Genomic DNA, 26,789 nt, shown 5'->3' on the forward strand with positions numbered 1-26,789 from the left:
TTCAAGCATATAAAATTTTGGAGTTAAAAAAAGGAAGTAATTTAAAATTTACAGTAACTAAGTTTAGGTGATGGGCAATTTATCTATTTGTAAAATGGTAGTGTTTAGAAGAATAGTTCATATGAAGTACATAGGGAAGTAGAATGAATAACCATTTCTTTCTAAAAGTTAAATCATCTAATCACATCAATGTTTTTCTTAAAAAATAAAGATGTGTTTTGGATTTAGAGATATCTTAAGATTTTTAAAGGGAAGAACAACTCAAAGGTTTGTGTATGTGTGTGTATGTGTGTTGTGTGTTTAAATACGCATATATTGACAGGAGCTACTCTTTCAGAAGAAACAATACCCATGTGTTTTTTATGAGATTGGATATAGAATTCTTCTACCACTTTGAAAGGACTTCTTTTAAAAAACGCATGGAAAACAAAAGGAATTATTTCAAATTATATAGAAGCACAAATTAGCACACATAAAGAAAGAAAAGAAGAAAAATCCTATGAGTATCAAGATAACTAGCTGGACAGTGTAGTGGACAGAACACTGGACCTGAAATCAGGAAGACCCTGAGTACAAATCTGGCCTCAGACATTTCCTAGCTCTATAATCCTGAGCAAGTCACTTAATGCCTCAGTTTCCTCTTTTATAAAAGGGAGATAACAAATGTACTATCTCCCAAAGTTGTTATGAGGATAAAATGAGATAATGTTTGTAAAGTGTTTTGCAAACCTCAAAATGTTAGATAAATGCTAACTGGCTAATATAATAACGAGGGTGGGTTAGAAAGGGAAAATATAATTGCCTAGATTAGAATGTAGATGAACCACTCAGGCCATAATCCTCTTATAATGATAGAACCTCATTTTCAGATTCCTTGCGTGATAAGATACTAGTCATGAATAGTGCTTGCCAAATGATTTTCTGCCAAACCAGAAAAGATCCTCTCTGTTTTGTCTCACATTAATCTGTTATGACTTCTACGGTTAGGTTACATGAAATAAGATCTTTAAAAGTCTGACAAGTTAAAAACAGGTTGGTTATAACACCTAGGATTTATAATGGATCTAGAACAGTAACATGAATAATAATACATGAATGATTTCTATATCACTATGTACCTGTTTCAACTATTAATTTTTTGACCTTTCACAAGTAATGAAAGAAAAAAATTCAACAAAAATCTGATCAAGATATCAGCTTTCTGAGGAAATTTTGAAATTTATTTGAATTATTTTAAGAAGTAAATTTCCTAAAATGGGGATCCTAAAACATAGCAAATTTCAAGGTAGAATTTGTATTCAGGTCACTTACTTGAGATTCAATAGTTTATCTACTGTGCCACCAAGAGCAACCTGGAAGGTTTTTGAAAGTACCAGATTACTGAGAAGTAGAATTCAGAAATATTAAGCTCTTCTTCCCCTATTTTGAATTGAATAATAAAGATACAGACTTAAGTACAGCTCAAATTTCATAACTTTATCACAATGAAAAAGATATCCATAAACTCTGGGGTTATGTATGGCTTAACATATTATAGTCAATGGAAGTCCAGTTTATGATTCTTGGTAGACATGGGTTTTTTTGTTTGTTTAGAATATTTTTTAAGGAAAAAAATAACAATCAGGCTTTCTCTATGTTCTTTATAGAACACAGAACTATCTAAAGGACTTTTTCTTCTCTTTTTTTCTCCCTTCTTTGGAGAAATATTCTTTCATTAAGCACAACACTAATGGTTTATACCCAACAGGATATTGTTTAGTCTATTTCTAGCATGAGTATTTATAGGAAAGGAAGTTCTAGAAACATGTATTAATTAACAAAATCAAATGCCATACTTATTGTGAGAGGTATAGAGCAAATAATAGGATGGCAGCATGTGGGAAGAAAGTAAACACTAAATTTTGCCTACCTTACCATTTGGCTGGTTACTTTCCATTATATTAAATGTCTCACCAGACACAATAGGTTAAAGATTATCTGGGAATGGATGTATTCTCTTTCTGATTAAGCAATATATCTTTGTCTTTTCATCTTAGGCACACATAAACTCTTAGGAAGTCACTTACTGGAAAATGCTTCCATTTTAACCTTTTTGATTCTCTTTTTATAATCCATGGTATCTGAGTTAGATTAAGAGATTTCACAACTAAATTCCAAATTCTTAGAAAAATCTTTTCAAATCTGGTGTTTACAAACAGGTAGAAAGTAGGAAGAATACTGTATGAGGCTGTACTCTGATGGAAGTGGATATCTTCAACATAGAGAAGAGCTAATCCAATTCCAATTGATCAATGATGGACAGAATCAGCTACATCCAGAAAAGGAACACTGGGAAATGAGTATAAACTGTGAACACTGTTTTGTTTTGTTTTTCTTCTCAGATTATTTTTAGCTTCTGAATACAATCCTTCCTTTGCAACAAAAACAACAACAAAATTCGGTTCTGCACATATATATTGTACCTAGGATATACTATAAAATATTTAATATGTATGGGAATGCCTGCCATCTAGGGGAGGGGGTGGAGAGGAGGGGAAAAATTTGGAACAGAAAGGAGTACAAGGGATAAAGTTGTAAAAAAAAAAAAAAAAATTACCTATGAATATGTACTGTCAAAGAAAACGTTATAATTATAAAAATTAATTTAAAAAATTTAAAAAAAGAAAGTAGAAAGAAAACGAGCTTTTATTAAACTATTAACAAATATTTTTTCATTTGATCCCCTCAACAACTCTGGGAGGTAGAACCTATTATTATCACAATTTAAAGATGAGTAAACTGAGGCAAAAAGGAATTAAATAACTGGCCCAGAGTCACACAGCTAGTAATTTTCAGAGGTATTTAGTATTTAGGTCTTTGTGACTTGGTTACCCAATATTCTATCTACTATGCCACCAGAAGCAACCTGGAAGATTTTTCTTAAGTTATCTGATTATACTGAGAAGTAGAATTCAGAAATATTAAGCTGGGAAGGCAAACCCAATTTAGGACTAAGATTCACTAGAGCATTTCTGCTACTGAAAATATCTAGCTTCTGATGACCTCTTTGTAGTCTAATTATATATTTTCCACTAAATATCATTTCATAGACATTTAAAAATAAGATTGGGCTGATGGTTAAATACTCTTATTATACCTAATATTTTTCATATATAATTTTATGATCATTTAATGTGAATATTTAAAATAGCTACATAGGGGTTTTTATAATGGTTTAATAACCAGTTTGATTTAAAGTTTGATTAAAAAAAAGAACCTCAAACATGAAGCATTTACAGATAAATAGTCCACTGTGACTCAGTAATTATATACTATATGTACAACTTTCCATAATAACATGTCTTGAATTTAACATTCAGTCTTTGGTACAAAGTGCACAGCACAGGGACAATTTTTTTTCAATTCTTATTTCAGCTCCATTGTGTTCAGTTTTACTTCCCATAGAGATGCAGATTAGCAGTTTTTCATGCAGAATGAGCTCAGTTGCCATGATAATTTCATAAGATTATAAAAAAGACCTCAATATTAATTTATTTCTTAAAAATATACTTTAAAATACAGGTTTAAATTCTTGAACAGTTATAAATATGGCATTGTGGGGGAGGGATTTTGTATTCTGATTATAATTCTAATATATAGGAACACACAGGTGACCACAGTTCTGTTCTGAGGGTTCTGGAAATATTCAACAATTATGGGGTGATGTTTTCCTTGCCTTGAATAGATGAAAGGAACCTTTTGAATCTGATCCATTAAAAGACTGTCCTGTTATCAAATCAGAATTATGTGCACTGGTGACATGTTTCCTTCAAACTTTAAAAAATCGAGTATACTGCGTTAAATAAGTTAGAAAAGTGATTTCCCAAAAATACATGAAAAAACTTCAAAAATTAACCAAATAAAATAATCATTCCATAATTTAAAAGTGCCTCCCAAAACAACTGCCCTGAGATGCAATACTCCAGTAATAGTTTAATTACTATCAATCAGTTAACTAAAAAATATGATTTTTAAAGTAAATACTCTGTTCTTGGCAGCATATAAAGCTCTAGAGAATACAAAAACTCAGGTACAACAGGTCCTCAAGGAACTGATATTCTAGAATGTTCAAAAGAAATTTAAGGTAATTTGGGGAGTGAAGCACTAGCTGATGAGAAGGGCTAGGAAAGGAGGGTATATTATGAGCTGAGCTTTGAAGGAAACTAGGCTGAGTGAAAGAGAACATTGCAGGCATCAGCAGCAGCCTCTGCAAAGATATGTTGAAGGGAAATGAAGTATCATGTGTGAGAAACAGCAAGAAAGTTAGCTTGTTAGCTAGGTGACAGAGTGGATAGAGTACTGAGTCTGCAGTCAGGAAGACTTGAGTTTAAATCCAGTCTCAGACATTTAATAGCTCTGTGACTGGGCAACTGTAAAATGGGAAGCTCCCAAATGTGATAATATTTCTAAAGCAGTGTCTTTTATATAGTACATAGTACACGGTTACTATAACTATGTACTTACACAGGACAAGCATATTATTTGGCATACTTAATAAATACTTTTTTCCTTGTCTGGACCAAACAATTCACTCAGAGGAGTAATATATACCAACCCCAGAAAGGTAGGTGAGAGAAAGATTATGAATTGTAATTATTTAATTGTATTAATTATTTGTTGTATTAATTTGTATTATCTATTGTAATTATTTAATTGTATTAAATATGTAATTATTTAATATTAGAATAAACATAAAGCCACTAAAGTTTACGGAGTAGGATAGTAACATGGTCTATATAAAACTCAAAAATTCATCTCTCTTTCTCTCTCTCTTTCTTGTAACAAATGGCTTAAAGTCTGCTGGTTCCTGCTGATTTAGAATTTCTTTCTTTCTTTTGCATATCCAAATGACTTTAATTCTGTAACAACCTGAATGCAGTATCATTGAGATTAATGGGTTTAATACATCATAATTCTCAGTTGTTAAAAAAAACAAACAAAAAAAACAAAAAAACAGAACCTAAACCACTTTACTGGGAAAAGCAACAAGCATAACAAACATTAAATTCTAAACTATGTTACTACTAATAACCAGATCCATATTTTCTAAACCTAACCAAACTAAACTCATTGCTTTATTTCTAAGTATTTAAAAAGAGAAATTTTTTTTCTCATCCCTTTTGATTGTGCCCACTTGATTTAGAAGAAACTTTTAATCCAATGACTCTCATAGTTAAATTACCTGTAATTGCTTCATTATTTTAAGAAAAGAGAGCAATCTGACTTGTATTGTGAGGAACTAATTTTGTGCTTTAGCAAAATACAGTACACTTATTTAAAACTTTTGTATTGGTAAGATTAGATTGGCAAGGTAGCAGCAGGGTTGAGATTTTATTTCCCAGTTCGTTATTCTCTTCCCTTTCTCATGTCAAATTCATCTCAAATTAATCATTCTTTCAATGCCTCCAAAGTAAATTGTAGGTACTATACTACTATACATAACTCAACAAAGGAGAAAATTTTATCATACCAAAACTCTGAGGATGTTAAAGCTAATTTCTTCAGAAATGGTAAATGCTATTTTCACCCTAATTTTGTTATGTGGGACCTATCTGGGCTTTAGTGATATGTCTTGCAAGAGAAATCAGGAAGAAAGTAGATGAAATGTACAATACAACAGCTATATAAAAGGGTAAAGAAATACAGCACCCCATGGAGATGACCTGCCTTCTCACCCACAAACCTAGGAGGCCCAGCTTCCCAAACAGTGATTATAAAAGTCCCTATTCAAATGTTCCGAACCTCTCCTGTTTCAAAATTGCCTTTGAAAACAGCAATTTGCTACCAAACAATTCAATGTACCACTGAGTTTCTAAACTGTTCCTACCTTTCAAACTTTGCTTCCCATTGAGGATGGAGACCACATCCCCAGGCTGTTGAAGGTCAAAGAAGAGTTTATTTTTCTGATGAAATAAGCCCCCACCTTTAGTTAGATTTTGCCTTGTTTTCATCTCACTGACCAAGAACCTAAAATTGAGTTTTAATTCAAGGGAAAGTCAAAGCAATCCACAAGAAAAATAGGCACTAGTGAATGCATTTATCTTCTAGGAACCATACTATATTTGAATCGACTATATTTTGTTCCCTATGACAACAAACATTCAAATACTGGCTATTCTTTCTGGTTTCCTTCTCTCCTCCTAATTAATTCTTCTATCTTTGCCTCTGCCTCATTCCTACTCTACATCTTCACTGTGACCTCCAGTCATTCTCTCTTTATTTTCTTTGTCCAACAACATATCTACTGCTTTGGAATCACTTTCTTTCATACTATTGACCCTATACTTGATCAGTTAAATGGACACCATTCTCTAATTTGAGTTCTTTATTATTCTTGTTCCTGTGCTACTGAAAGTTTACAGTAAAGAAGAAAGATGAGAAATATAAAAGTTTAATTATCTTAGGCTAAAAGATATCATAATTAAAAAAATTATTAAACACAAAACTTCAATCCTATAAGGAATTTCTTAGCTCCTTAATTACTTTTATAGAGAGTTTAATTACATAATAATGAAAAGAGATCTGGACTTAGGATCTGTAGAGACTTGAGTTTTAATTCAATCTTGCTTCCAACATTTACTGGCTGGGTAAGCCCATGGTTAGGTAACTCAACATCTTTCAATCTCAGTTTCTTCATCTGTAAAATGGAGATAATATGTGTAATACATCTAATGTGAGGCATACTAAAATTTAAATACATATAAAATAAAATATTATGTTTAAGTAGATAGAATAACATTTATTTTATAGGATCAATGAGATAATATATCTATAGTGCTTTATAAACCTTAAAAAAGCACTTCATTTGACTGAGTCTGCAATTACTATCATAAATTTGACAGATTATGATATGGTGATAAACTCACCACAACTGGATACAACTCTTCAAATGAATTAGATTATATAAAATATAAGAAAATTATATGTTATATGACTAAGACACAGAAGGAACTTTGGAGATCATCTTTTATGTCATGGACCTTCTTTAGGAATCTTGTGAATCCTAAAGACTACTAAGATTAATGTTTGTTACTTACAATGGAAGGAAAAGTTAAAGGTCAGTGAAAATGAAGATGTAATTTTTTTCCTAGCCAAGTTCAAAGAATCCCTGAAATTTATTGATAGATGCATGTTTACAACCTGGAGTTTATAGAAACATTCTCAATAAGATCAGGGGTGAAACAAGGTTGTCACTATCACCATTACTATTCAGTTTTGTACTAGAAATGTTAGCTCTTGTAATAAGAAAAAAAGAAATTGAAGGAATTCCAGTAGGTAGTGAAGAAAAAAAAAAATCAATACTCTGTAGATGATATGATGGTATACTTAGAAAATTCTAGACAATCAACTAAGCAGCAGTCATCAAAACCATTTGGTACTAAGAAATAAAGTAGGTGATCAGTGGAATTAGGCTTACAAAACAATAGTCAATGACTATAGTAATCTAGTGTTTGATAAACCCAAAGATTCCAGCTTTGTCCAGTTTTGTCACTATTTGACAAAAATTGTTGGGAAAATCAGAAAATAGTATGGCAGAAACCAGGCATTAACCATCACCTAAAACCCTATATCAAAATAAGGTCAAAATGGGATTCATGATTTAGCTATAAAGAATAATACTATAAGCAAATTAGGAGAACAAGATTTTACAAGGGTGAATGTTGAAAATTATCTTTGCATGTATTTTGAAAATAAAAAGCTATTATTTAAAGAGAACCTGTAGTTTAGTCATATATATATATATATATATATATATATATATATATATATATATATATATATATATATATATATATATATATATATATATATATATGTATATTTATATTTTTACAGGTTTGGAAACTGAGAAGTTTAAGTGTATTTCACAAGGTATTTCACAGAAGTAGGATTGAAATCCAGGTCAGTCAACTTCAAAATCAAAAATTTTGCCAGTACACACCTCTGTATGCAGGACACTATACCAATAACTTTTTAATTTTTTTTTTTTTTTTTTTTGCTGAGGCAATTGGGGCTTGTCTAGGGTCACACAGGGTCCTCCTGACTTCAGGGCTAGTGCTCTATCTACTGTGCCACCTAGCTGCCCCTATACCAATAACTTTTAATAAGATTTGACTAATGAACCAGTATCTATTTATTCATATCATTTAATCACACTCACAATTGTGTGTGTGAGTATATATGTGTGTAAAGATACTATGAGAAATAAGCAAAGATACAAACAGTGATGGTGATTTAGAATCCAAAGGCTACCTTTCCAAAAAAAAATTTTGAGGAAGAAAACTATTAATAGTCATATCTCTATACATGTTTTTATAGAATACTGAAAGCATTTCTCAAGAGAATAATAATAAAGACAGTTCACATTTACATTGTATTTATTAGTTTATGACGTGTCTCAGTAGCCTCATGACCCTCTTACATTCTTGGCCTTTATTTCATGCTTAACATTTCTTGTTGAAGAAAAACAAAAGTTGCATAATTCACTTTTGTCCAGTTTAATCAGATGTATTAACAAAGTGTGTATTATAAAATATAGCACATTACTCTGGTTCTGAACCCATCTTATTCCTTAGATACTGCCTAGCTAAGATTTTTTTATTGACTACCTCTTAAGTCTATAATAGTTACCCCTTTAGTCCAGAACTGAGTAAAAATTGAAAATAAACCATAACTAAATATGTTTTAAAAAACTCTCAGAGTCCCTCCCCACTTTCAACACTAAAAGCTTTTTGACTAAGTAAGGAATGAACTGTTTATACAAGAAAGGTAATAGCATTCTGCCTATCAATCACATTTCTGTATTTAGATTTTATATAATCTATTTAACACTTTCATATATAGAGTTTAAGAGAAAATATTTTTCTCCATAAAAATATGCATATTTTTGATCATGAAAGTCATAATAAAAAGGGAAATTTAAAATAAGCAAACGTCATCAATAAAATTTTTTGTTAAAAAGGTGATAGCAGTAGGAATAACTTTTTAAAAAGCTCTAAAATCATCTTCAGCTTATGTCAAATCATTTGAGACAAATTTGCCAAATAAGATAATTTAAATTTTCATTTATTGCTTAAAATATTTTCCCCCATAAAATTTGCTGATTTTATTTTATTTACTATCATAATCACTTCTGGATAATACTTGCTTTATTCCCACCTATAAATAAAACCTTCACTGAAAAACAGAAAAACTTTATTTAAATTTAAAGGGTATTAGAAAAAAAAAAAGTGACACTAATAAAGCAACAATATTCCAAAATCTGTAAGTCCCATAGTGGATGTAGTAGTTGTTTAATAAATATATGATATACTGAGTCTATCTTTAGCCATATACCTATGTAAGACTTTACATACACCATTTCATTTGATCTTGAGATCAACTTTGTGAGGTAAGTAGCTTAAGTGTTACATTATTATCTAGTGCCATTTTACAGATGAAGAATGACCTTATATAGAGATTAAATGACTTGCCCCAAATCACAATGCAATGTAACAAGTAAAGCTGGAATTCACACCACAGTCTCTTGATGTCAAGACCTGTGTATATAGAAAAACTGTCACTATTATTGCATACACAGATCATATGGCAAAGGTATAACAGTTACAATATAAACTTAAAAAAATACAAGTCTTATTTGATATCGTTGGATTCAAAAACACTCTTCTTTTAGTGAGTTAATTTAAAAAGAGAACTGGAACTCTTTTTCAGCTTAGTTCTCAAAGATTAGAAAGATAATGTATAACTTTAAAAATAAAAATCTTTTTCCTCCTGCTAAGAGGTAAACCAAATAGATGACTATGTGCTCAAGCTCTGAATGATGGGAATGATGAATGTTGCTTTGAGCATATGGGGAATTTCACCGGAAATTAAGATTTGTACTCTAGTTTTTGGCTCAACTCTCAAAAGTCTTAGCCTTTCTCTGCAGCCTCCAGGGGAAAACTGTAGCCAAACAAAACCCATTTCTTACTGAGATGGCAGCAAATACACATTTAAATCCTGAGGGATCAGGTATAAGGTTAGAGACATTGAAATTGAACTTAATGGATAAAGAACTCAGCTGGCCTGCTAAGCACACCCCTCCTTATCCCCCTTTTATAAACAATACAGCTGATAGTTCAATGGTCTTAAGCAGGCCAATGAGGAGGTGGCTTGACAGAGGTGTACGCAGGGACTTGAGTGTTGGTAAATCTGTTGAAGGCTGAGGAAGTAACAATTTAAAAAAAAAAGGAATCAGAAGTCCAAAACAAATAGCATTAAGTTAAATGAAACCAAGTATTCTCTAGTACCTTTGGGAAAGAAAATCAAGCTGCATATATGCAAAATGGAGAATATCAACTATCTGTTGGCATCTTTGTAACAGACTCACAAGTACCAAGCTGACTGTTGGTTAAACAATGTATCCTTTGAGTTTAGAAAGCAACACGACATTAGGATGATGAAGCATGGTAAGACTAGTATGTAACATTTACACGATTTAGTTCTCAATTAATGCTGGCTGACTTGCCTAAAATTATATAGCTAATGAGGTAGGATTTGAACACAGGTCCTCCTAACATATTTCTGGTACCTTATCTAGTGTGCTATGGCCAGTGAACTATATTTTGATTCCTTGCAGTTTTGGAGACAGATTATTAAAAAAAGGATAGCTTGTGAATACTATTACCTTGCCCATTATGGGGGCTTCGCACAGCCAAAGAAGAATATGAAGACTTAGAGAATTATTAAAGTTTGGACAAATAATGAAGGAGGCTTAATAGCACTAAAAAGATTTAACACAGAAGAGGAAAGACTGAAGATCTTGGATGATTGTCTCTACCAAGAGAGCCAAACTAAATATTATCTCTCCTCTACCCATATTTGGAGTGAACATAATCATTATTCACTGAATGAACAGAATTAGAGAGGAAGAAGATCATGTGTGGGATCATTCAAGATAACTCCATTTTTTCTGATAAGAATTACTAATGACCCAAGAGGTTAAATTTATTAGTAATGGAACCAAGACTAAGATCCACATTCTCCTGACCCCAAGTTCAGAATTGTCTATTAAGTGTCACTGCAGAATTCTATTTTAAGGTCATTTGAAGGCTTTTCTTTTGGTAAATTATTTTATTCACCTTTTGCAGAAGCTTAAGAATCCCAGGTGATCTGGTATGAGGAATATTACATGGAAATGAACAAATAGCATGGTTATTTCCAAATCTATCTATCTATCTATCTATCTATCTATCTATCTATCTATCTATCTATCTGGCAACTGGGGTTAAGTGACTTGCCCAGGGAGGCACACACAGCCAGGAAGTGTTGTGTCTGAGACCAGATTTGAACCCAGGTCCTCCTGACTTCAGGGCTGGTGCTCTATCCACTGCACCACCTGGCTGCCCCAATTTAAATGAAAGGCAAAATTGATTTTAAATTTTACTATGAAAACAAAACCTTAACAAAAAACATTCTTCATCACCTAAAAACAGTGTTCATAGTCATGAAGGACAATTGTAAAATACCTTAACATCCTTCAGAATTGACAAGGGAAACTACTATTCTGGAACTGACTCTGATTGCCCTAAACTTTGGCAAAGATGATTTCTGAAGCAGGCAAAAAAAGGACAGGTGGATTTTATGGTCAAAAGCTTTGACTTCTAAATGAAGTCAACTCCAGAGTTATGAAATGCTCTGAGTTAATAGAAATCCCATGCGGAAGTAAAGCAAAAGCTTTCTAAAGCAAAGAGCATGGAGATCCAAAGAAATACTGATGAACCAAAATTTTAAAAAGACAAAAAGATGAAAGCAATTGTTTTATATTCACCCCTTTTTGGCAAGTTTGGCAAGTAATTAAGGAAGAATACCAAACATTGACATAACATAGAAATAAGTGACTTGCCCAAAATTATATAGCTAATGAGGTAGGATTTGAACACAGGTCCTCCTAACATATTTCTGGTACTTTATCTAGTGTGCTATGGCCAGTGAACTACATTTCAATTCCTTACAGTTTTGGAGACAGATTATTAAAAGGATAGCTTGTGAATACTAAATCCAGATTAATTTCATTTTCTGGCTTTGTATTTTTAGTACTTAACAAGTGTTTAATAAGTTCTTGTTTACTGACTAAGAGCTAATGGGGTTTCAATAAAAACAGGCATGACAAACTTCATTTCTATTTTTGAAATGATAACTAGATTGGCCAATTAAGTGTGAAGAAAGCCCACCTAGTCTCTCATGACATCCTTTTGAATGATATGGAGAAACAAGAACTAGAATAGCAATACTTAGGTGTATTTGGAGCCAGTCAGAAGAATCAGATGAAAACAGTGATAAATGGAACGAAATCTGGAGTCTCCCACCAGTGGAGTGTTATAGCAATGTAGATACATTGCTTGGTGTCACTCAAAGTTTTACTGATGACTTGAATAAAAATAAAGATATACTTATCAATTTTGCAGATGACATAAGATTGGGAAGGAAAACAAATATACTGACAGAATTAGGATACAAAAAGTTCTTGACATGCAGGAACAATGGGCAAAATCTAATAAGATGAAATTTGATACTACAAATGGAAAGTCTTAATCTTAGCATTTCAAAAAAAATTATTGTCCAAAAACAGGACAAATAAAATTTTGCTAAACTACTTCATGTGAAAAGAATGAGAATTTGTTTTTTTTTTCCCTTTACAAGGCAATATAGCCAACCCGAGTGGCATTTATCTCTATAATATACCTGAGAAGTAGTAACCCAGCCCTCATAAAAAGAATTACATTGATATGAAATTAACTATCTATCCAGACTGTCTATTCCACTTTAGATGAGTAATTGTTAAGAAGGTTTGTTGTTGTTGTTGTTGTTGTTTTTTAAAGAGGTCAGAATTTGACCCCATAATAATCTTGGATCTAGTTGTCTACAGCTAATTCCTTCTAAGTCTAGTCTTTTGCTCCCACTTCCCCTAAAAAAGTTTAATTTTTCTTCCATATGACTTTAATCATTCAAATATCTTAGAAGACAGAGCTACTTTGTCTGATCCTTCTCTCCTCAAATTTTCTCTAATACATATTAAATAACTTTATTTCCTTCTACTGATCTTTGTCTAAGAGGTTTCAAGTCAAAGAATTGCTGAGCATCAGAGGAAGGTATAATGTCACAAAGGAATAAGAAATATGTCTTCTGGAACACACCTGGTTATTTACAACTTGTTTCTTACCTTTGTGATTAAAGATGCCTTCCATTTCCATGCTGCTTCTAGAGTGGGCAATACAAAGGGAACCACAAGGAACTAGGCCTTCTGCAGCAGGGGACCGGTCAGTGGTTCGGACAAGACACCAATCAGGCTTGTCATGTGGCCTCTCCAAAACTTCCACAGTCTGGCCCCGGCGGATGGTCAGCTCATTGCTGTTACATGCTGTGAAGTCATGGATCACTACTGTCAGCTCACAGCCACCAGACAGCTAAGAAAGAGAAAGAGAAGAAAAAAAAATGTTCAGACTTGTTATGTTCTCTGGAAGGCAACTTTTAGCAGGAATATACCTAGGAATTCTTGAACTTCATGACACTTTTCCTTTTACAAATACTCAGATGATGATTTACATATTGATGTTTGATCAAAAGTTTTACCATCATTAAGATCCCAATCTAATGTCTTATTTTGGCTTAGGGAGACCCTCAACTCTCAAAGGCTAGTCCATTAGAACTTACATTTCAGCAGGTCTGATCACTCTAGAAATATTTTGAATCTGAGCCTGGAGAGGGATTTTAAATCTGTTGTCTGAGGACCAGTCAAAAACTAATAAACAGGTTGGTTTTAGAAGAATAAATTCTGTTGCAACAGCCAACTGCAATAGCAGTCTACCAAACTAAAATGGAATTGCCATTTTTGCTGATTGAGGTGATGTGGGCATAGCCCCCTTTAAGATTCCTTGTCTGATCTCCAACTTCCTTTGGGACTGACCTTTGATTTACAAGATCTGGTCAAAACCCCAAGGGGAGAGATCAGTATCTGAGCCAGTATCTTGCACCCAGCCCGCACCAGATCTGAGCTGGCTTGGGTTGTCAGGTCCCATTCTAATGATCTGCTCAGATAACCCAACCACCACCTGGTGGCTTTTGGCTATTGAGGAATCAACCTGGGCTCCACCCAGATGCCCCTTCAAGCAGATAAAAAAGCCAAGTTGGAATCATCCCTTGTCAGAGAGTTGAAAGATGCCAGCATCACATTCTCCGTCCCGCCACTTATGGTGTATTTCTTCCTCTATCTAATGCCTTTTACTAACACCAGACTTTAACCTTGCTTCCAAACCCTGCAATAAACCTCTTTTTATCAATCTAGGTTTTTGGGCCTGTAAATTCATTTACAGGGGACTCTTGCCACCACTAGACCTCATTTAACTTTATATCCTTGTGCCGAATTCAAAGGGGTTTCAGGAGAGCTCCATGTGACTCCCTATATCCCAATCCTGCCACTAGACCTTAATTAATCCTAATTTTAATGAGGTATAAACCTCATCATTAGGTATTTACCTCATCAGAGGGAACACTGGCACTGAGGAAATTATAGATCTGTGAAGCATTCATAATTGTTACTTGATACCTTTTCTGTTAAGGAGTTCAAATGATAACATCTCTATGCTTTGAAAAGTATGGATGACTTTAATTTCAAATGACAGGGAAAGGATGTAAGAAGTTCCTCATTGTTTTGTGATAGCCACCAGAAGTATTTTTTTAAAAATTACATAGAAATCATTCCATCTTCCCAAAATGGCTGATGATGAAACATTTTGATGGATTGCCCTTTAAGTAGCTTTAGTAATTTAAGACGGATATAATTCAATTTAATAAACATTTATTAAGTATTTAATATGTGCCAGGCACTGAGCTAGGTGCACATACACCCCATTGCTTTCTGGAGTACTCACTGTACTTGACATTCTTTTGCTTGAGCTCTTTAAAAATAATTATATATGGCTCAAACCATATGTGGTAGAAAAAAATAATTGTGGCTCAATCTTTATACTACCAACTCAACAACTGATATTCTTTTACCTTTTATATCTGGGACCTAATAGTGGCACTTAGTGACTATCACTTGGTGGTTAGACTTTTATGTTAAAAGCTCACTATTATTCTTGGACTGACAAATAACAATTGTTCATACTACAAATGCAGTATATCTTTGTGAACTCAATCAACATATAAGTATCAGAACATTATCACAGACCAAATGGATGCTGGATGCCTATGAACACCTGGATTTAAAAATAATACATATGAACCAAAGAATTTTGGTTTTAAAATACATAATGCCACACCAAATATTCATCATTCCCTAACAATATGGAATAAAAACCTTTTAAAATATAGAGACAAAAGACAAGAAACCCAAATTAGGTAAAAATGGAATGAAATGCTGAAGTTGTACTGAAGATGCCTTTATGAATCTACAGAGAAGAAATTTATCTTATTACTTTACTTTTATTTAACTACAAAAAGCAGCTATTTCATTCACAAATGCAAGATTAATACAAACATTAGAACATTAACATGAAAGAAAAGTAGAAGAATGGGGAACTGTCCCAGGATTTTTCAGATTTTGCATTCCAATGAAAAATTTGAGATGACTGAAATAATAATAACAATAATATCAACAAAAAACCAATAGCAATATGAGGCCCAACTGGGCTTCTATGGAAATGCACTTAAAATATACTCAATGGAAGGATAATGGTTTTTTCCATCTTCTTTAGAAAAGTTGACTAAAGCTCCCCCCCCCCACCTCCCGCCACACTTTTACCACTTGAAGATTTAGTAATGGTGTCTGAGATACTTATATATTTTTCAAATTCTGAAAAGTTTTTATGTCAGTGTCTCTCCTGAATACAGTAACTAATATAAGCATGTTACTCACTATGAGGGTTATCTCATAACTGTTTTTGATCCTGGTTTGCATTGTTATGTTCACCACTTATTAATATGATTAATATAGTGAGGGATTTAAATTTCAAGGGCAGTATAACTTAAAAAAGATAACAGAAAAATACCTGTTTTGCATTATATATTTTGGAGGAATTTTTCACTGATGGGGATGAGCGATTTTGGGAAGAGAAGGCTGCTTATGATTAGCAAGGACAGATGATACAGAGGGTCCTTTCCATGAATAATTTTGCCTCAAGGATCTAAAGTCTTGTGTGCTAAAGATCAGTTGCAACTGAATATCTTTGGCCAACTTTCTGTGGGGAATTTTAAAAAAGGACATGGAGGAAAGCATGCTAATAAAAGCCATTTCTCTGTACTTTTACGAACAAAACACATCCAAATTATTATGAAGGATCATATGCTACAGGTTCATTCATTCAGGAACCTCACAAAAGTGTCTTGTGAATTAAAAGAGATTTCATACAGAGTTAACCAAAAATGTAATTTATTTGGTAAAAAGAGATTAGGAATGGAGACATTTAAAAGTGCTGGCAATAGCCACAATAGAATGACTTCTAAGCATAGTACAATTCCAAAAATAATGTTATTATATACCCCAGATCATCACCCCCTCACATTTCCCCTGCAAAATAATTTCATGTAGGTTTGAGGCTTGTTAGCTACTTAGCCAATAATAAGACACTGTTTCCTCATACTTTACAGTTAATTTTGTACTGTTTTAAACCCCAAGTCTTACTTTTATTATGTTCCTTTACTTTTGGATTAAGTAATACAGTGAAGTATGTACTAAATGGGCAAGGCTGTCAGTGGTAGATTCCCTTTCCATCTTTGAGATACTATGATAAAAATTATCAGAGCATGACAAATGATGAACAGACATCTATAAGTACAGCTTATCACAAAAATGATCTGAATGAAGAATTAGGATAATTACTACACTTTCAACCATATATCATGCTGTAGACAATATAATTTAGTTTTTCCTTTGTAAAAAGTTGGAACAATTTTAAATTAGTATGGATCCCATTTAGGAGAGTCTACAATGTTATAGGGAAAGATAGAATCAGTACCATATCTTCTGAAGACAGGATTATCTGCAACAATTTGCTTTCATTAAAAAAAATATACATATATACATACATACATACATATATATACATACATATATATACATATATACATATATATATACATATATATATATGTATATATATCTTTTCTTCCATTCAGATTCTGCATGCAACATTCTCCATGATGGTGGTAAATACATTTGATGCAAGTATCCCTGGTTTATGCCTCCCTTGATGTCAGCGATAAAAGATCAATGAATAAAGTTATTTCTATTATGATCTCTTTCAAGTACAGTTAGGTAACACACTGGATGGAGTGTCAGATCAGGAGTCAAGATGATGTCCTGGACACATGTAGCTTATTCTTACATTTTGTAATAATGAGAAAATAGGTGAGTTGGTAGTTACTGCTATCTTGATTACCTTTTTCATTAGTGATAGTGTCTGAGATATTTCCCATGAATTTCAATAATCTTTTCTCCCCTATATATCTTAAGATATTAGCTATCTCTCAACATCCTCAAATTTGTTTCACTTGCATCAAGGTCCTCTGAGTGTGTAAGATTTGGTACAGCTACTTTTATCAACACTAGTTTCTTTAGTGCCATTTTTAGATTTCATATATCCAAATATAGTCCAATGTGCAAGCCAAATTATGATTTTTTGAACTATGTTACAGTAACAGTTCAATATTATTTTTTACCATTTTTGGTTTATGTTCTTTTTTCATTTTCATCCTTAAATGTTTTGGGGATGAGCTAGCTTAAATGAATCACTCATCAAATTTTCTGTACATTTTTTCTAACAGTTCTTGCTCTTTCTTATGAAAGAGTTGAACTTCCTTCTATGTTTAAGGTTCTATAAGTCAGGTTATATTCTTCAATATCACCTGGCTACCATATTTCTCCAGTTAGGAAGTTTGCAACTCTGGCATATTTTTAGATTCTTGGCTTCTCACTGTGGCAAATAATTGACATCAGCTAATCTGGTATAGGAAATCATGGTAATTTGAGTTGATATCTGTTCTTTTGTCCATTATCCATTCTGGGACACAAATAACTTTAAAAAATAGTTTGAGTTAGAACTGCTTTAGTTACATATCTATTTTTCTGTTTATAATTTTATTATGCCTTTTTATTAATATTACGTAGTTTTCCACAAACAACCCCTAAAGTACATTTGCAACAGTAGGTGCCAGTGTAGTTTACTAACAAATAAAGAAGGATGTATGATTTACCTCAAATGATTTTAAACCAAAATTGTCCACTGTATGTAGCCTGTGTTTTGTTGTATTTTATTATTTTTAGATTGCTTATTTACATGTAAATGATTGAGTATATGATTCTTAGTTCTGTTTTCTTTCTTTTATATATCAATTCATATAACTTCTTCCAAATTTCTCTGAACTCTTCATATTCATTGTCTTCTATGGCAACCTTCTAATTTTTACTCTTAACTTATTACTCATTTTGATCTTTATATTTACTGATAATTGATTTGGAAAAGACTCTCAATATTGATAACTACTCATTTTCTAACTCTTAAAAGAGTAGATTCATATTGTGTGCTATTATGCAGGACTTAACCTGTCCAGAGTCTCCTGGATCTCTTTTTGAGGCATTTATGATATACATTATTTATAAATCTTTGCATTCTATTTTTTTTCTTCATCTTCATCCTCATTTTCCTCCATGTATCCTATGCCCAATTCAGGATTGAATACACCAAGTATTACTGCATGTTTAATTTGGAGAGTCTCACTGTGTTCTTAGTAGAATTTTTCTACTTCCTCATCCTGTGAACAGATGTTGGCACATAAGCAGCAATTATCTTCATGGGTGGTCTTTTTGCTCATACTCATTCTGAGCAGTGCAAAATGAATTGACCAAGTTTCCTATGAAATGATTTTTCTTGTTTGGATGTATAATAAAATCAACTCTGCCAACTCCTATATTCACTTCTTAGGGGAGAATCCATGAGCCATCATTCCATTTAGTTACAACTTTTTTTCTCATTTCAATTAGAGTAAAAATGTAATTATTCATATGACTGAGGGTCTCACATGTAGAGTACTAATAATCAAGTTAATGTTTGTAGATGGTTTAAAAACTACGATTCCTAGCAGTTATCCCTCACTTTCTGTTACTATATCAAAATTACTTGAACTGGAGAGAGATCTTCATAAATCCAAGGGCCTGGTGTATTTTATTTTGTTATGTGAATCACCAAGGACAAGAATTCATCATCTAGTGGTCTGTGTTTTAGGGAGGAGCTTCTCTGTTTTTTCCACAGTATATCTAACCATGATGCTTCATAAATAAAATAAGTAATAAGTAGTAATATTTGCTTCATTTGAGTGCATATGCTTTTTTATAAGGATTTTCTTTTTTTCTTCTACAAGATAGGGGAAATAAAGAAAAAAATAAATACTTATTAATTTCAGTTGTAAAACTCCATATATTCTGATTAATAAAGGAAGAGAAATGCTGGGATAGATTTCCAAACAAATGGTTGAAATGTTAGTTTTTTGTTCTTAAAGAGGTCAATCCTCTGCTATCCAAGAAACTCAATTTACATAAAGGTTCCGAAGAGCCACCACTGCATTTTATTTTCTGAAAGACTAATACAGAGCATATAGAACAGTTATTCACAAGCAGGAGTTCTGACATAGCTGAAAATTCAGGTTCCTCTATTTTATGCAGCAAATTCTTCCTAATTTTACCTCATAAATGGATTATTATTTCAGTTAAATAACCACCATTACTCAGTCATTTTGATTGGACATTGGAGAAAAAAATATTTTCTTTCAAGTGTAAAATTTCAAAATTGAATTATATTTAAAGATTTAATGGTCTGACAGTGACCTTTATAATTAAAATGTTTTCAATTTATGTAAAGCAATTGGACCAATCCAATCAAATTCCTTGATAAAAGAAAACCTTTTTGTTGATATTTTAAAAATTACATAAAGCCCCAATTCCCCAGCTCAATTTTACTGTCTCATTCTCAAAATGATTTAAACAATTGTAGTTTAAATATACACACACCTAACATCTCAGAGGCAGTTGCCAAGAGTCAGACCCAAGTGAATTGTAACAACTAATTTTAAAAAACCTATAAAAATTCAGAGCTATTTCACCTTAAATGCAACAAGACAACTTAATAACTGGAGAACCTTTCTGGCTTAGGTTGGCTTTTCTACAGGATACACCTGATGTTACCAAAAATTTTGGTGACTATCTTTGCTTCAAATTGTTGTTGTGTTTTCTATGGGCTATCCTATTTCTGTTTTATTATTACACATGAAACACATTATCAAGTTAAGAGATGATATAGGACATATAAACACTTGCTTCAAAACAAAACAAAAACAAAAAAATCACTGACTAACATAAAACAAATCTATCAATTGTGAGTTCCTAATTCAAATTCTATAGATGAGTTATTATACAGTCTACCATGTCTAAACATGGAAACGCTTCAGATGGCAGATTTTCTTCTCATCTCCTACCACTAACAGAGCAGTTCCAAAGGGAAAACAAGTGATAGCAATTTTATGGGAATAGGAGAATTTGTATTTAGATATAACTGGGAGTAGCTAGAATGGTAGTATGCCATCTGGCAGCTGGTCAGGGGGCTTTGAGTGTGGTACTTAGTAGCAGAGGCATTCAGTGTTTTCAGTATGTGGGCTACAAGTATATGTTTCTGTGAAAGAAGATATGACTCAGTGTGGATCACTGGAGGCTAATAGCTTGAGGAGTGCAATTTGATAGTGAGAGAAAGAAAACATGGGCAAGGCTGAATATAGAAGGTGGTTGAACTCTGAGGTATCATAGGGCTTGCCACAGATTTTCTTCTCTTACAAAGATATCATGGTATGAGCCCAGGGTCAAAATTCTGGTCTAGTTCCTAGTGCCCTATCTCCTCCAGTATATATCAGTTCAATCAAATTAGTCATGAAAAGCTGAGATCAGATTTTTGTGTAGTGTATCATCTGAATCTAAACTTATTTAGAGCTAACTAAACTTGTTTCTGAACATGTTTTAAAAAGATTGCCTCGGGGCAGCTGATTAACCTAACAATGACCATGGACCCTAGGATAAGGGAGAGTTTTTTTCCTTTCATTAGCCTTTTGGGGTTGTAAGGAAATGCTTAAATAATAGTCATAATGAATGAATGAGAGCCACAATAATTTCAAGATTTTTTTCCAATTGTTTTATCCTTGAGTACTCAAGACATATAAAGGCAGTGAGATGGTACAATGTATAGAATCTTGGGCCTGGAATCAGGAAGATCTGAGTTCAAATGCAACCTCAAACACTTATTAGCTACATAACTCTGGGAAAGTAACAACCTCTATCTGTCTCAGTTTTCTCTTTTGTAAACTGGCAATAATAATAATACTTTCCTCCCAGGATTGTTGTGTAGAACAGATGAGATAATAAATGAAAAGGTTTTAGCAAAGTGCCTGGCACAGAGTAAGTGACAAATAAATATTAGTTATTATTATTGTTAATACTACTATTATTACTACTATCAACAACAATTGCTATTACTACTAGCATAAGTATCAGAACAATGACAAACATGACATTATTCTGATTCTCTGTTTATGACTTAGTGAGCTTTTAAAAAAAATTAAATTACATACTTATTCCTCCATTCCTCAGTCAATTTTACAGATTCATTTTCTTACCATTGTTGGTGATCTGTCAGATAAAGGCGAGGAAGAGTAACTCTGGCAGTGCTTAAGTCCCAGATCCTCTTCCCTGTTTTTTCTTCCTCTCTCTCTCTCCATCTAATTCCACCCCCCATCACACATAATATTTCAGGCCTATATTGCTGAATTCAATTTAACAAAAGAATTAATGGTTTCTCTCTATAGGTATCATACAGTTTTCTTTCCCCTCTCCCCCTAAAAAGTCCTTAAAAACACCCTAGTCAGATAACAGTTTCTAAATTAATTTAAAACAAAAGACCATCAGTTTTTGCTTTTAAAAAGAATAATTCTGTCCTAGATGTGCTAGATCCAGCCTTGCTCAATAGATAATTGCTTGTCTATTATATGCAAAGCACCAAGTAAGATAATGGATATCAGAGGAAGGAGAGAAATAAAATAAAGAAGATGTAGATCTTGGTTCTAAGAAGCTTATAATCTAATGGTGAAAACAATTATTTATGAAGCATTGATACATATATAAATAACTAGAGTATAAGAGAGACATGGGACATAGGACAGGCACAAGAATGTATTTTTGGGGTTCACAGGAGGAGGAGATTTCAACTAGTTAAGTAGAATAGAGTTAACTTCACAATGGAGGTGGGATTTGAGTTTGGCACAGAAGAATAGAGAATGTCTCTAGTTGCAAAGAAAATAGTTTGGCTCAAGCATGCTATTACATAATCTAAGAGTGGACAAATCATTGATTGCATCAGTATCTCATTGCTGGCTTTATCACTGTCTTGGAAGGTGGACTTGAGCATGTGTGCTATAAAACCTTTGCCTCAGTTTCCTCATGTTTACAATATAATTTAGGCTCCTCTCCCTTCCCTAACCAGAAGAATACTTTCAGGACAAATGAGCTCAGAATCTGGCAAGCACTCGTAAGTTTCTAAAACATTCTAATGTGTCTAATAATGACACATTTTCATGTGATCATTGTTACTTATCATATAAGAATTATGAAAATTGGCAGTAATAGGTATGGAGAAAATTAATGTGGCCCATATTCTAGCAATTCCAACAAGCACAGAAAAAGTGTATTTCAAAACTGATATTTTCAAAGAAGGAAATGTATTTGTTTAAGCTAAGGCTAAGTTTTGCTCTGATGATAATGTTCCTTAGGAAACTCGGTCTCTCTGGCACCTCCTCCTCAGCCGACTTTTTTTTTTTTCCTAGCAACCTTTACTGCCTCATCTGAGAATTATTAAAAGCCCTGGTCAAATAGCATTTTCCTTAGGAATTCTCCAAGAGGCTGATTCAATTCTTTTCCCCCACCCAACATCTGTAACGAAGCCAAACTCTCTACTAAAACCTAACCCACAACAGACATCATAAATTAAATCAAGCAGGCAGGAGATGGTTAAATAGTTTTTTTTTTTCTTTTTTTTTCTTGCCAGATCAATCTGCTCTAATTATTTGGAAAGAGACTGCAAATCAAGACTGCAAGCATATAATGGTAGAGGGGACCTTATGATTTATCAAGAAGGAATGTTACCAAAGACAAATGACTATTATGTTAAAGTCCAGGGAAATAGAGTATTTAAATGGGATTACATCTTAGCTTGGTGAGAGCTTTGTTCTCACAGTTCTCAAAATATTTACCCCTTACACTTACAGTCCTATCTTTAGGCTATCTATTCACTCTTTTAATGTATCCATTCCTACCAAAAAGTACTGGAAGTTAACAACAATAAAGAAAAAAAAAAAAAAAAACACAATTACCCAAAGGCCTGTGAGACAACTAATATCACTGCCCTTTTAAATAAAATCTCACTGACTTCTATCTTGATACTGGCTTTTAAATTTATAGCACTGAGTGTCAGGCAATTTAATTTGATACAAAATGAAGTTCAGAGGAACTGAAAGGTCGAAGAACATTCTGATGCCCTAGTAGTATAATTCCTTTATTGAACTTAAAAGCTGAGTTTAATTGGTGCCCTTTGTTTTTAAACTACAGTAATTTCTGGAAATACTGCCCCATCTCTCAGAGATGGAATGCTCCATAGTAACAAAGAAAAGCAGGCAAACAAAAATATCCAATGTAAATAACATTTTGCCCTGTGGTACATTCCCCAGTTCCTTTTCTGAAAGGACAGATCACTTTAACTAGTATTTTTGAATTTAATGGGTAGGATTGGAGGGCTAACACATACCCAAACTCCATTAATAAAAACAGAGTGAGTCTTGGTACAGGAACAGGTAAATAAAGTATTATGACAGCCTTGTCATCACTAACTTTATTCCATAAGCACCTGCAAGACTCTCTTAGGGAACTCAAATAAATTAGGAAATAGTTCTAGAAGCAGATGTAGATTCTCTAGAAATTCAAGAGTTAAGAAATGAAGTTTACAGGATAACATTGAAAGAAATGAAAAATAAATCAGTAACTTATAGCCTTCAGGAAACATCTGAAAATCAATTCTAAAAAAAAAAAAAAAAAAAAAAAAAAAAAGACATTCTGTAAAGACTCCCAGAAAAAGAAAATTAATTTCTGCAAACACACAACTTTTATTTTTGGAGAGAGATGGAATGTGGTATCAATGTTGGGTGATAAAGTGACTTAGCTATATAACACATTAAAAGTAAACACTGGATAATCACAAAAATATTCATCTAAAAAGAAGAATGTAGGCAATAACCAACTTAGTAACCAGTTGTGTTAGAAATGTTCATTTCTAAGTGAATTTTAAATTTGGAATGCATTTTCTCAGATACAATACTGAAAATAGTTCCCAGTTCAGTCTATAAAAAAACAAACAAAACCTTTATAACATTTCTTGTGTCCACACCCTATTCTCCCTTGATACTGCCATAACTCTAGTGAAGGCTCTCATCATCTCACACTGGGACACTTGCAATAACCTGGTGGTGGGTCTACATTGCCTCTAGCCTCTCCCCTCTCAAATTCATCTTCCATTCAACTGTCAAAGTGATTTTCCTAAAATGATGGTGCAACTATGATTCCCTCTCTATTCGGTATTGCTACTGCCTCCAGCATCAAAAGCAACTCTTCTATTTGTTTATTTAAAGCCTTTCATAATCTAGCTGCTTCTTATTTTTCCAGTCTTCATAAACCAAACTCCTCCAAGTACTTTTTAACCTAATGACATTGACCTCCTGGCCAAGAAATTCCATCTCACTGCTCTGGATGTTTTCTCTGGCTGTCTCACATACCTGTAATGTTCACACTCCTTAAATCTTTCCCCTGGCTTCAAGTCTCAACTAAAATTCCATCTTTTACAGGAAGGCTGTTTCAGCTCCTTTTAATTCTACTGAAGGTAATTCTACTTTCCATATTGCAAGGTTTAAGAGTGAAGTATCCTCATGTTCTGAAAAATCTATGTAAAATTTTTGCCCCTCCCTTTGTACCAGAGAAGTCTGAATTATTATGGTATTAATAGATAAAATTTGTTGATATTAATACAATACTGTATATATATTTTATAAGTTTATAAACCTTTTCAGTTTCATCTTCGATAAAACTGTTCCCAAATTTCCTATCATTTCTTATTTCTTATGCTGATCTGCAATAAGTTGAAATATATATTGAAAGCATGATGAGGAAAGGAAAGTGGGATGTTGAAGGGATAATTATAGGATCTTCCCTTTCTTATTTATCCTGCCTCTAGTTTGCTTTGTCTATATTTGGTTGAACACTGTCTCCCCAATTAGATTAGAAGTTTCTTGAGGGCAGGGCCTGTTTTTTTTCACTCTTTTTATATCCCCAGTGCTTAGGACAGTGCCCTTCATATAGGAGATGCTTAATGAATGTTTACTGATTGACAGATTGCCTTCCACACCTTTCACTTCCTGGCTTTCTCTAAGCTATGGCAGAATGAACTTGAACCAGCTCTCAAATGCTGATTTAGTTATGTATTAATATCTTGGCATTATGTTTATCTTACATATCAAGATTGATTATTTTGATTGTCTAGACTTAAGGAAGTGATGCAGAAAATGTTAACAATGGAGATTAAACTTAAGTGTAGCATTTTTCCTTTTATTGTTCCCCAGCCTCACCTTCTCACCCAGAGAGCTATTTAAACATTTATCAGCAAATCCCTGCTTATACTTCAGCCTCCTTTTACATTTTTTCACCTGAACGGAGACTCTCACCCCTAAATTCCTGGGCTCTGACTGCCTCTGAGCCTAAGGGGTAGCTAAATGACACAATGATTAGTGCACTAGGCTTGTAGTCAGACTAGTTCAAAACCTAGCTTCAGACATTTACTCTCTGCCTCAGTTTTTTCAAATATAAAATGGGAATAGAAAGAGCACCTGCCTACTAGGATTGATATGAGCATCAAATAAGAGAATATTTGTAAAGCACTTAATATAGTACCTGACATATAGTAAGTATAAATGTTCACCATTACTATATTACTGTCATCCTCCTCCTTTTCCTGTTCCTCTTCATCAAGGTCCACTCTTATACTTTACAGGGTTGTCTTAAGGTTATTAGTTTGTACTTACCATCCAAAAGCTCTTTCCAACTTTGGCTTTTATATACCTTGTCTTTCTTATTAAGTTTCTTTTAAGCCCTATTTACCTATTTTTCTCTCTCTCCTATGTAGCATAGTGTCCGGAACATAGATCTCTCGGTCTCTCTCCCTTCCCCTTTACCCGCCTCCTTCAAAAAGAAACCATACCTACTTTAAAAACATATATATGTACATGTGGGTGTATATACACAGATAGATACATACATATAGATGGTTTATTATGTATATGCATGTGTGGGTAAGTATGTATATACATATATACATAAAAACATATATATATATATATATATATATATATATATATATATATATATATATATATATCTCAATATCACCACTAGGGGAAAATAGTACTATTACAAAGAAAGATTGACCTATCATGTTAAAGTATTTGGGGGTACAACTGCAAATGTTGTGGCAATGATGTTAACATGCCTCTTCTTCCTTTTAGGATTGAGTTTAATGCAATCAAACAATTTTAATTTTAATGATTAATATACTTAGTTCTTTTAAAAAAATAATGTAAAA

The 26,789-nt window shown here is 33.0% G+C and overlaps 1 protein-coding gene across 2 annotated transcripts in view; it reads right to left on the reverse strand.

Moving 5' to 3' along the window:
* TRIO (trio Rho guanine nucleotide exchange factor) overlaps window positions 1–26,789 on the reverse strand; it is a 274,467-nt gene that overhangs the window by 78,711 nt on the left and 168,967 nt on the right. For both annotated transcript variants that reach the window (XM_074279114.1, XM_074279115.1), the window contains exon 30: window positions 13,241–13,484. In XM_074279114.1, the coding sequence (XP_074135215.1) occupies window positions 13,241–13,484 (244 nt within the window). The remainder of the gene's footprint in view (window positions 1–13,240; window positions 13,485–26,789) is intronic.

This window comes from Sminthopsis crassicaudata, chromosome 1 (assembly GCF_048593235.1).
Source record: "Sminthopsis crassicaudata isolate SCR6 chromosome 1, ASM4859323v1, whole genome shotgun sequence".
NCBI classification, from domain to species: Eukaryota; Metazoa; Chordata; class Mammalia; order Dasyuromorphia; family Dasyuridae; genus Sminthopsis; species Sminthopsis crassicaudata.